General features: G+C 54.7%; 1 protein-coding gene across 3 annotated transcripts in view; it reads right to left on the bottom strand.

Moving 5' to 3' along the window:
- Window positions 1-12,848, bottom strand: part of INPP5A (inositol polyphosphate-5-phosphatase A) — a 195,294-nt gene that overhangs the window by 170,765 nt on the left and 11,681 nt on the right. The window contains exons 1-2 of one of the 3 annotated variants that reach the window (XM_050805525.1): window positions 5,843-5,860; window positions 4,336-4,377 (exon numbers count right to left, since the gene is read on the bottom strand). Coding sequence is in view for 2 of the 3 variants with exons in the window: in XM_050805524.1 (XP_050661481.1) it covers window positions 4,336-4,377; window positions 4,497-4,502 (48 nt within the window). In the remaining variant the exon portion in view is untranslated. Of the gene's footprint in view, window positions 1-4,335; window positions 4,378-4,496; window positions 4,518-5,842; window positions 5,861-12,848 lie in introns of those variants that run through there. The other 2 variants (XM_050805524.1, XM_050805523.1) reach the window with 2 other exon arrangements.

Here is a 12,848-nt window from a genome sequence, read left to right as displayed (position 1 = left end):
CCCAATCTCAAAAGACCTCTTTCCAGATGTTTTTCCTGCTCAGGCCTCCGCTATTCTCCAAGGGATCTACTTCATCCTCATCCCAAACCCAACCATAAACCCTGGGGAACAAGAGCTTCTTCAGTTAGTGAGCAAAGACACCAGCTCCGAACCCCATGGCAGACGCAGCTGTCTGGACGGTGAGGAGCGGAGCAGAGGAGCTGCCACGGCCCAGCCCACGGGTGCCTGAGCATCAGCGGGATGTGGATGGCTGGGCCCAGCTGACCCAACACTGGGTGGTCCCCACGCTGGCCAGCATAGGCTGCAGACCCTGGAGCAGTCCCAGGTCTCCCCACCACACCTGCGCCCTGCAGCGAGCTGGCTGGGGCCACAGGCCAACGTCCACTGGCAGGTCCTCTGGGTTTTTTTGCAGCTCTCTGTGCTCAGGTCACATGTCCCAGGGCCAGCACCTCGCTTGGGAAGTCCAGCGCATGGCCCAGCCTGAAGAGAACCCAACAGGTGTGCAGGCCCGGAGCGAGGCCCAGGGCAACCCCTACTTCCTGTTCATGAACTGCTTCCCACCCCCCACCCCCACCACTGGGCTCCACAGAGCTGCAGGAACAGAGGGGACCAGGATTCGGGGGTCCAGGGACACAGGGAAACACCTGCTGGGGGCTGCAGTGTGGGGATGGGGGCTTCCTCCACATTGACCTTTCCGGTCCCTCACAGGTGGGGCTCACGTGCCCCTCCCTGAGGCAGAAGAGGCCTTTGGAGCCCCAGGTAGATCCTGGCCGCCGCCTGGTGTGAGGAAGCCCAGGGTTTGCTGGGAGCTGTTGCTGGGACCTCGGTGTCTGCCATGGCTGCACCACACCACCAGGAACGGCGGGTCAGGCCCAGACACTGAAATGTCTCCTAAAACCCTGCTCCTGCGGGCCAGCCGCTGGCTTGATTGGGACAAAATTAAAATATGATTAAAATAAAATAAACCAAGAAAAAAGCAGCAGACAGGCCAGGCGTGGTGGCTCATGCCTATAATCCCAGCACTTTGGGAGGCTGAGGTGGGTAGATCACCTGAGGTCAGGAGTTCAAGACCAGCCTGGTTAACGTGGTGAAACCCTGTCTCTACTAAAAATACAAAAACTAGCCAGGCGTGGTGATGGGCACCTATAATCCCAGCTACTTGGGAGGCTGAGGCAGGAGAATCGCTTGAAACTGGGAATTAGCCGGGCGTGGTGGCAGCGCCTGTAGCCCCAGCTACTTGGAAGGCTGAGGCAGGAGAATAGCGTGAACCCGGGAGGCGAAGCTTGCAGTGAGCCGAGATCGCGCCACTGCACTCCAGCCTGGGCGACAGAGCAAGAGTCCGTCTCAAAAACAAACAACAACGACGACGACAACAAAAAAGTAGCAGTTTTCAAAAAGGAAAAACACCAAAACACAAGAGCAGATCCTGATTTCAGCTGTGAATGTGGCAGGTTCTGCTCCTGGCCGGTCACACACACCTCAACATTCAGTGAGGGAAACCCTGTGGATCCCTGGAGAGGAGACACGTCGGGATACACGCCGGGAGAGGATGAAGGTTCTGCAAGGATGCGGGTCTCCCCGACAGGCACACACAGCAAGACCCCACCTTGCAAACCCACCCCGCCGCTGGCCCCCCACGTGCAGTTGGCATAAAGGACGGGGATGACGAGAGCACCGTGATGGGGGTGGCGCAGCAGCTTCAACTCCTAGAGGGTCCTCTTTCTCCAAGTGAGGGCTGAGTAGATGATGTCGCACATTACAGCTAAATTCATCGTACCTATTATTTCCATTTGTAAATATATGTTTTCAAAGGGGAAAATGTCTCCCATTTGCACATCTGACCAAAGACTCTACAGAGAGAGATTTGTCAGGTCCCTGGAGAACAACGGCTTCCTCGCCGCACAGGTTCTGAGCACACACACACGCGCACACACACACACGCACACACACATGGGCACACAACGGCTTCCTCGCCGCACAGGTTCTGACCACACACACACGCGCGCACACACACACGCATGCACACACACATGGGCACACAACGGCTTCCTCGCCGCACAGGTTCTGAGCACACACACGCGCACACACACACACGCACGCACACATGGGCACACAACGGCTTCCTCGCCGCACAGGTTCTGAGCACACACACGCGCACACACACACACGCACGCACACATGGGCACACAACGGCTTCCTCGCCGCACAGGTTCTGAGCACACACACACACACGCACACATGGGCACACAACGGCTTCCTCGCCGCACAGGTTCTGAGCACACACACGCGCACACACACACACGCACGCACACATGGGCACACAACGGCTTCCTCGCCGCACAGGTTCTGAGCACACACACGCGCGCACACACACACACGCACACACACGGGCACACAACGGCTTCCTCGCCGCACAGGTTCTGAGCACACACACGCGCGCACACACACACGCACGCACACACACACGCACGCACACATGGGCACACAACGGCTTCCTCGCCGCACAGGTTCTGAGCACACACGCGCGCACACACACACGCACGCACACATGGGCACACAACGGCTTCCTCGCCGCACAGGTTCTGAGCACACACACGCGCGCGCACACACACGCACGCACACATGGGCACACAACGGCTTCCTCGCCGCACAGGTTCTGAGCACACACACGCGCACGCACACACGCACGCACACATGGGCACACAACGGCTTCCTCGCCGCACAGGTTCTGAGCACACACACGCGCGCGCGCACACACGCACGCACACATGGGCACACAACGGCTTCCTCGCCGCACAGGTTCTGAGCACACACACGCGCGCGCGCACACACACGCACGCACACATGGGCACACAACGGCTTCCTCGCCGCACAGGTTCTGAGCACACACACGCGCGCGCACACACACGCGCGCACACATGGGCACACAATGGCTTCCTCGCCGCATAGGTTCTGAGCACACACACGCGCGCACACACACACATGCACGCACACATGGGCACACACACTTCCTTGTAGGAAAATGGCTTCATCACATGGGTGTTAGGCACACACACGCACACACATGTGCATGCACACACACATGCATGTACACATGCACACACACTTCCCTGTAGGACAATGGCTTCCTCATCACATGGGTGTCAAGCACACACATGCACACACACATGCACACACACATCGCTGTCCCTATGGAGGTACTTGGATGCTGGCTACAGAAACACCATTCCATGCTGGGGGCCTCACCACATGGGAGCACTGGTGGGCAGGACACAATCCTGACGGCACAGAGGTCCCCACCCATCCTGGCTGCCCCAGCTCCACCCCTGGCCCAGCACCTCAGCCCCAGGTCGTGCCACCCCCCAGGTTCCATGCCCCCATCCCCCTACAGAGGGCCCCCAGGCCTCCACTCTGGCCTCCCCAGCCCATCCCCAAACAACAGCCAAACACACCTGAAACAGGATTTCAGTCCCCGGCTCAGCCCTTGCTGTGGGTCTGAACACAGGAGCAGCTCCACCGTCCAGGCCACCCCACCCTGACACTGACCTTGCCGCCAGCCCCTGGAGCCGAGCCTGGCCACCATCATGCCATGACCACATCACCCTCCTCGCCCACCGGACCTCCCCCATGTACCCAGTCCTCAGAGAGGCCTCTGGCGCCACCCCACAGGCACACCTGCTCGGCCACAGGCCCCAGGCAGCTCCTTCCATGAAGACCTGCAAGGGCACCCAGCCTGTCTCTTCACAGTGGCATCTGCAGCATCCGCACCAGAGCACGGCACAGTACCGGGCTCCATAAACACCGGTCCCTTATTAGTCAGGGGGTCTGTGCCTTGGCCTGGCAATGCCAGCCCGAAACTCTCCACACCGGTCGCCTCCCCTAGTCCAGCAGCCACTCTCTGCACAGAGCCGCCCCAGCCCTTCACGCAGCCTCGCCAACTGTCTGGCCCCCACACAGCCTTGTACTGCATGAACCAGACCTGCTGAAAAGCACACCCAGCCTCACCGCCAGCTCTCCATGGCCCCACTGGGGACGCTGACCCAGTCCTGGAGGGAGCCCCCGGGTTCTCTGAACCCCACGGGGAGCGGGGAGGGAGCCGGAATATGAACAGTGAGCCTGAGGAGGATCTGGCCAGGCTCACCGGCAGGCAGGCAGCAGACCGACTGTGGCACAGAAATGTGTTGCCCGGCACAGGCAGTGGAGCTGAGACCTCCAGCCACAGCCTAGGCCTGCGCTCCCCATAGACACACCAGACTCCATGGAGGAACACCAAAGCAAAAAGGCACCTTATTGCTAAATAATGAATCCAAAAGAACATGTTTCAGTGGTTCTTACCTGGTAAAATTCCCGAAGCCAGTTCTTCTGAAGGTTTTCTGGCTGTAAATTAAGAAGAAAAAGAAAAGTCAGTCAGACCAATGGCCCAGCCCTAAATGGAGCCCAGAGAAGCGCCTATGAAGACAAGGTGGGGCAGGAGCAGAGGTGCAGCCCAGGCCCACCTGCATGGAGGAGCTCCATCCGCGTGGGGAAACTGCAGTCCCACCAGGGGACCCAGCTCTGTATGGGGGCTCTGCTCTGAGGTCTGTCCCAGGGACATGGCACACGATGCGATCTGTCCTAGTAAAGCGCAGGCAGAGTCCCGCAGACCCCACACGGGTGGCAAGGAGGGGAAGGCCCTGTGTTGCTCCAGCCTCCAAGCCTCCCAGGGAAGAGACGGCTCAGCCAGTAACCCGGTTCCAACAAGCAAGACGGTGTCACCTTTTCACACCTGTCCCTCCCTGGGCCAAAGCCCCCTTCACGGGCACTAGACAAAGCCGAGCTTTGTGGAGCACAAAACATCACGGTCACACATTGCATTTCTGTGTGTTTGGGGCAAAGAGCAAGGGGCTTTTACAGAGTCAGTCACAACTGTCAGAATCTTCAGGAAGCACTTGCTAGAGTCATCAATAGAAAACCTACCCCATGCCACAGGCGTGCACACACATGCACACACGTGCACACACGCAAGGAAACTCCAGCCCCACCACAGAGACCCAGGCCCCAGGAAGCTCCTGGACAGAATCGGAGGAGCCAAGCGCAAGCCTGAAAATGCCACTGCTTCAAGAGAAGGGGATGGCCCAGTCGCCCTCCCGCCCTGACGGCTCCGCTGAGCCCCAGGCCACCTGGCTGCTCCTGGGTTCTGTGCCAGCTCTGGCCGAGGGCAGCACAGCCATTCAAACCCGAGAGTGGAGAGGCCGCCGCGGACGAGGCCGCGAGCAAGCACTCAGCGCGAGCCGCGGCGGACGAGGCCGCGAGCAAGCACTCAGCGCGAGCCGCGGCGGACGAGGCCGCGAGCAAGCACTCAGCGCGAGCCGCGGCGGACGAGGCCGCGAGCAAGCACTCAGCGCGAGCCGCGGCGGACGAGGCCGCGAGCAAGCACTCAGCGCGAGCCGCGGCGGACGAGGCCGCGAGCAAGCACTCAGCGTGAGCCGCCGCGGACGAGGCCGCGAGCAAGCACTCAGCGCGAGCCGCCCACGCTCAGGAAGCACTCAGCGTGAGCCGCGGCGGACGAGGCCGCGAGCAAGCACTCAGCGCGAGCCGCCCACGCTCAGGAAGCACCCCAGCTCCAACATCACCCACGTGGAGGGACCGTGGAGGGACAGAGTCAGCGTCTAAAAGGGTAGAGTTTCCATTTTGTGAGATAACAAAGGTCTAGAGATCCATTAAACAACAATGTGAATGTACTTAGCACTAAGGAACTGTACACTCGGAAACGGTTAAGGTGGTAAATGTTGTGGGGTTTTGCCGTGATTGAAAACAATAAACAAGGCCCTGCCCCTGCCCCCATCAGGACTAAAGCCCCTACCCTGGTCTCAGCCTCTGTGGCCGTGGGCACGGGGCCAAGGCATGCAGGCCGCCAGCGCAGCTGGGCCCAGACTCCGCACCATGCACACGCAGCAGCATCACTAGGCTGGCCACATGCCAGGCGTGCTCCTCCCTTCACTTGCTGACGGGTCTAAGAAGCCTAAAAAGCAGGAAGGCTGAATTTTAGATAAATTAACGAAGGAAAAAAGAACCTGACCAAGAAACAAGAGCCTCACAGACCACAGGACTGAGCTGAGAACACCGTGGCCCCAGGCTTCAAAGACACACAACCCCGGCACACGCACACACAAAGGGAGAGAATCGCCCACTGCGGCTCCAAGGGCCCCCATGCCCTGCCCTCCATGTCCAGGGACCTCCTCGTGGGACCCACGCAACCGCTCCAGCAGGAGGGGAGGCCATCAGTCCACGCCACTGTCCCGCCACTGAGGACCCAGCAGGAGGGGAGGCCATCAGCCCACGCCACTGTCCCACCACTGAGGACCCAGCAGGAGGGGAGGCCATCAGCCCACGCCACTGTCCCGCCACTGAGGACCCAGCAGGAGGGGAGGCCATCAGCCCACACCACTGTCCCGCCACTGAGGACCCAGCAGGAGGGGAGGCCATCAGCCCACGCCACTGTCCCGTCACTGAGGACCCTCAGCCCACACGGACAGCCTCCGTTGGCCCCAGCTCCTACCAGCAAGTCCCCATCGAGGGTCCCAGCCCCACATCCAGCTGCAGCTGCTTGCCAGGCAGCCCTGTCCAGGAGCCGCCCTAAACACCAAAGACAAATGCGACAGCGGACACCGGACACACCGCACACTGTGTGCACCTCGCCCAGCACCACACTCCAGCCCGATTCATGGGTCCGACCTCATAGCGGACACCCGGACACACCGCTCACTGTGTGCATCTCGCCCAGCACCACACACTCCAGCCCGATTCATGGGTCACGACCTCATTTCAATCATGGATATGACTTCCCCAAACACTGACTGTGGATCCACTGAGGTTAGTAAGCCCAGATGGTCCTAATACAGTGCTCTAAACAAAGACATCCGTGTTTGCTGACTGTTTACGAGGAAGCACTCAAAGGCTGTGAAATAATTAGACCAAAAGTCTAAATGAAAGATGAAACCAAAAACACTCCAAAGAAGGAAGAGAAGAAACATGAAAAAAAGACGAGGCCCTCAAGGCCTTCGGTTCTTGTCTCTGGCACACACCCCAACACTAGTCAGGGCCACTGTGACGGCCGCGGTGACCTTGGGGCCCTGCCCAGGGGCCACTTTCTGGCCCACATGGCGCTGCTGCGTCTCCCTGGCTGACACTGGTGTGGAAGCTCCCAGGGCCTCCTGGGCCGCATCCCACTGTCCCACCAGCCTCCCTTGGCCTCAGTGCCACTGTGTCACTTCCGGGACATCCCCCAGGGGATCCACGCCCTCCCCGTCCCCCCCCATCCCCAGCCCCTTCTCCCTCCCTCCTGGAGGATCCACACTCTCCCTGTCCCCAGCTTCTTCCCCCGCTTCTCTCCTGGGGGATCCACGCCTCCCCATCCCCTCCCCGTCCCTAGCCCCTTCCCCTTCTCTCCTGGGGGATCCACGCCCTCCCCGTCCCCCCTCATCCCCAGGCCCTTTCCCCTCCCTCCTGGGGGATCCATACCCTCCCCATCCCCCTCCATCCCCAGCCCCTTCCCCCTCCCTCCTGGGGGATCCACACCCTCCCGGTCCCCTTTCTGTCCCCAGCCCCTTCCCCCTTCTCTCCCGGCAAATCCACACCCTCCCGGTCCCCAGCCTCTTCCACCCCTTCTCTCCTGGGGGATCCACACCCTCCCGGTCCCCTTTCTGTCCCCAGCCCCTTCCCTCTTCTCTCCTGGCGGATCCACACCCTCCCCATCCCCAGCCCCTTCCCCCTCCCTCCTGGCAGATCCACACCCTCCCCATACACCCTCCCAATCCCCTTCCCCTTTCCTGCTCCCTCTTAGGGGATTCACTCCTCCCCATCCCTAGCCCCTTCCCTGCCCCCTCCTAGGGGATCCACCCCTACCCGTCCCTATCCCCTTCACCTCCTCTCCCTCTTAGCAGATCTACCCACTCCTTGTCCCTAGCCCCTTCCCCACTTCCTCCTGATGGATCCACTTCTTCCCCATCCCCAGTCCCTTCCCACTCCCTCCTCAGGGTTCTCCCTGCCGTGTCCTTACCTGCTTCCAGTCTACACTCCACAGGCAGCCAGGGTGATCCTCAGAAAACACAAGTGGATCCACCCTCCAGGGCCCTCCTGCTCTCTCAGGGTAAAGGGCAAAGGCCTTCCAGGTCGGCACAGCCACCAGGCCCTGAGCCCACGGCCTCCCTGCCCTCCCCTCCACCTGCTCCACTCTGGGTCTCAGACATTTGGTCCTCTGGCCCCAGGGCCCTTGCACTCTCTCTTTGCAGACTGGCAACGGCCCCCATGCCTTCACTGCTCACAGGTCCGGTCAAATACCGTCTTCTCCATCAGTTCAATTTTCCCTGGGTCACTGAGCTTCCCCAGGCCAACAAGTGACCCCTAATCCCAGCGTTTTCCCATCCTGAGCAGTGAGGCTGCATCATGTCCCTTCCTTGTCTTCCCTTCATCTGGGAAAAGGACATTTCACTCTGCAGCCCCACATACCCACGGTGTGCAAGTGGATAGCTTGAAGAGTTGATATAACAAGAAAACCTTTTCAACCACTATCGAGCTCTGGGCAAACACACCACAAGAAAGCTTAAGACACCCTCTTCCCCCCAAACCCCACCAAATAACAAACGGGGGGGAAGAGGAAGAGAAGGATGCTCCAGGGGCAACAAAGCAGGGTCTGACAGCATCCTCGCTCCTGAACGCAGCAGTCACAGGAAGGGAGGATGTTTCCAGGGCAAGCGTCGGAGAGGGGACCCCGACGGCGCAGGGCGGGACGGAGAGGGGACCCCGACGGCGCAGGGTGGGATAGAGAAGCAGCAAGAACCTGCGCATCCTGATAAAGGGACTCGGAAAACAAGACTGGAAATGTATCCAGAAACAAATACCAGAACAAAAGCATCCCTGAAAAGGAGAGAAAACTGACCAAGTCCAAAAAGAGAGTAGGAGTCTTTATTTAAAAACACGCGAAAGGCTGGGAGTGGTGGCTCACACCTGTAACACTACTAGCACTTTGGGAGGCCGAGATGGACGGATCACAAGGTCAGGAGATCAAGACCATCCTGGCCAACACCGTGAAACCCCGTCTCTACTTAAAAAAAATACAAAAAAATTAGCTGGGCCTGGTGGCGGGCACCTGTAGTCCCAGCTACTCGGGAGGCTGAGGCCAGAGAATGGCATGAACCAGGGAGGTGGAGCTTGCAGTGAGCCAAGATCGTGCCACTGCACTCCAGCCTGTGTGACAGAGTGAGACTCCGTCTTAAAAAAAAAAAAAAAAAAAGGTGAGAAACATCAGCAGCAAAACCGAACACTGAAAAACAGAATTCCCGAGGTGCCAGGCAGAACTCAGGTGACATAGCAGAGCCCAGAACTCAGAAAGGAAAGACCACGGTGACCCACAGTGTGTCCACACAGTACAGAACCAAGGGCTGAAAACGGAGGCAGGGAAAGGTGGAACAGAGTGTTTGTTACAAACTGACAAAACACAAGTAATAGAATGTATTAAATCAGCAGGTGGGGCCCGGAGCTGAGAGGCTGCCTAAGAATCCTGATACCTTCCAAAGCAGAGCATTCCTAAATGTGTTCTAAAATTAAGATGCATTCTTAAACTCTACATTCTTCAAGTTGAGAAAGTGTTCTTATCCTTAGAGGAATTGTAGAAATTTATCTCTTGCACCAATAAATATTTATCTCAAATTCAGAAGTTCCTTGAGTTTCACTTCAGTGTCTGTTTCTCCTGACAATCTGGGCAGGATTAAATTTAACTGGTGAAGCACAGCCTGTCCTCCTTGCTGGGTCTCTGCAGACTAGGACGTTCATCCCACGTGGACAAGGGTTCTTTCTGGGCAGTGGGAGCTGGAGTGATCTGTACTTTTCTATAGTGCATATTCTTAAGGGAAGGGGGAACAGACCGTATAAAATGATTCCATTTTAGTGGGAAATACTAAAAAAACTGAGCTGATCCTTAGTCTGTTTGCTGCACAGCCCCTAACAGAGAACACCTGCAGGAAAGACCAAGCAGACAGAGGCAGCCTGGCCCGCAGCCGCCCCCGGAAGGCCCAACTCTTCCCATTTGTTGCTTTGGAATGCAGAGACGTCAGCAGGAGAGATTGAGGCATTTCACGCTGCTGAGGGAAGAGGCAATGATTGACAAGGAATACTAGGACTAGTTAAATATTTACTTTTAAAATGCTATATTAGATCCTTTCTTTATTCCACAAAGAAATTAAACTCCAGATGGATTCAGGAGATGAACATAAGACTTGAAACCACAAAGGAACCAGGAGAGAAAATAAGCAAATAGCTGCCGTCGTGGGAGAAAAAGAGCTTTTCTAGACACAAAAGGAAAGAAAGGACCTCTGAGAGAGAATGTGCCTGTAGATTACCCCCCACAGTGAACACACTCAATACTGGATGACAGAAAGCTTTCCCTCTAAGAGTAGGAACGAGACCAGGATGCCTGCGCTCATCACTGCCATTCAACACTGCACTGGGAGGCCTAGCCTGGCCGATTAGGCAAGAAAATGAAAGAAAAGGTACCCGAACGGGAACAGAAAAAGTAAAATTATCTCTGTTCACAGACTACATGCTCTTATGCATACAAAACCCTAAAAATTCCACCAAAAAATTGATAGAAATAAGGCCGGGCGTGGTGGCTCACACCTGCAATCCCAGCACTTTGGGAGGCCGAGGCAGGTGGATCACCTGAGGTTAGGAGTTCAAGATCATCCTGGCCAACATGACAAAACCCAGTCTCTACTAAAAATGCAAAAAATTAGCCAGGTGTGGTGGTGCATGCCTGTGGTCCCAGCTACTTGGGAGGCTGAGGAGTAGAATCGCCTGAATCCGGAGGCAGAGGTTGCAGTGAGCCGAGATCGTGCCACTGCACTCCAGTGTGGGTGACAGAGTAAGACTCCATCACAAAAATTCAGCAATTCAGCAACGTGGCAGGATATAAGATCAACACACAAACAACAGTGGTGTTTCTATACAACAACAATGAACAATCTGAAAAGAAATTTTTTAAAAATTGCATTTATGACAGCATCAAAAAGAATAAAAAACTCAGAAATAAGCTTAACCAAGGAGGCAAAAGACTTGAACACTGAAAGCCACAAAATGTTGATGAAAGAAATTCAGACATCCGTTCCATGTTCACAAACTGGAAGAGTTAATGTCATTAAGATGCTGATGCTGCCCAAAGGATCTGCAGATTCGATTCCGTTTATATAAAAATCCCAATGACTATTTTTTGTGCAGAAATAGAAAAATTCATGCTAAAATTCATATGCAATCTCACGGGACCCTGAATAGCCAAAAATAGTCTTGAAAAAGAAGAACAAATTGGAGACCTCACACTTCCTTATATGGAACTTACTACAACCTACAGTAAGCAGCCAAAACAGTGTGGTCCCGGCACAAGACAGACTTGTGGACCAACGGAATGGAATAAAGAGCCTTGTATATATGGTCAAATGATTTTTGACAGTGGTGCCAAGACCATTCACTGGGTAAAATAACAGTCCTTTCAACAAATGAGGCTGGGAAAACTGGATAACCGCATGCAAAAGAATGAAGCTGGTTTCTTACCTTACACCATATATAAAAATTAACTCAAAATGAATCAAAAATCTAAAACTATAAAATTCTTAGAAAAAAACATAGGTGAGAAACTTTGTGACACTGGATTTGACAATGACTTCTTAAATGCAATATCAAAAGCACAGGCAACAAAAGAAAAAATAGACAAGCTGGACATCAAACTTAACAACTTTTGTGCATCAAAAGCCACTATCAATAGGATGAAAGACAAACCAGAGGATGGAAAAGAACATCTGCAAGTCACGTGTCTGATAACGGGTTAATATTCAGAACATATTTTTAAACCTCCTACAACTCAACAACAAAATGACATACAACCCCATTAAGATGGGAAAAGGACTTGAACAGACAGTTTTCTAAAGGAGACATATGAAACAGTCAACAAATACATGAAAGGATGTTCATTATCACTAATCATTAAGGAAATGCAAATGAAAACCATAATGAAACACCATTTCACACCCATCAGGATGGACATTACACAAAATAAAACATTAAAATCAAAAAGAGAAAATAACAAGTGTTGGGATGAGGTGGAGAAATGGGACTCCTTGTGCACTGCTGGTGGGAATGTAACATGGTGCCATCACTATGAAGAAAAATGGCACCTTCTCCGAAAATTAAACAGAATTACTATACAGTCAAGCAATTCCACTGCTGGCTATATTCCCCATATGGTTTGTCTGTGTCCCCACCTAAATCTCAACTTGAATTTTATCTCCCAGAATTCCCATGTGTTGTGGGAGGTACCCAGGGGGAAGTAATTGAATCATGGGGGCCAGTCTTTCCCATGCTATTCTTGTGATAGTGAATAAGTCTCACAAGATCTGATGGGTTCATCAGGGGTTTCTGCTTTTGCTTCCTTCTCATTTTCTCTTGCCGCTGCCATATTTAAGAAGTGACTTTCGTCTCCTGCCATGATTCCGGGGCCTCCCCAGCCATGTGGAACTGTAACTCCAATTAAACTCTTTTTCTTCCCAGTCTCGGGTATGTCTTTATTGGTAGTGTGAAAACAAACTAATACAGTAAACTGGTACTAGGAGTGGGGTGTTGCTGAAAAGATACCCAAAAATGTGGAAGAGACTTTGGAACTGGGTAACAGGCAGAGGTTGGAACAGTTTGAAGGGATGAGAAGACAGGAAAATGTGGGAAAGTTTGGAACTTCCTAGAGACCTGTTGAATGGCGTTGCCCAAAATGCCAATAGCAATATGGACAGTAAAATCCAGGCTGAGGTGGTCTCAGGTGGAGATGAGGA

The sequence above is a fragment of the Macaca thibetana genome, chromosome 9 (genome assembly GCF_024542745.1).
Source record: "Macaca thibetana thibetana isolate TM-01 chromosome 9, ASM2454274v1, whole genome shotgun sequence".
In the NCBI taxonomy this organism is placed as follows: Eukaryota; Metazoa; Chordata; class Mammalia; order Primates; family Cercopithecidae; genus Macaca; species Macaca thibetana.
The sequence above is the reverse complement of the archived record's forward strand: the minus strand, read 5'-3'. Positions and strand labels throughout refer to the sequence as shown.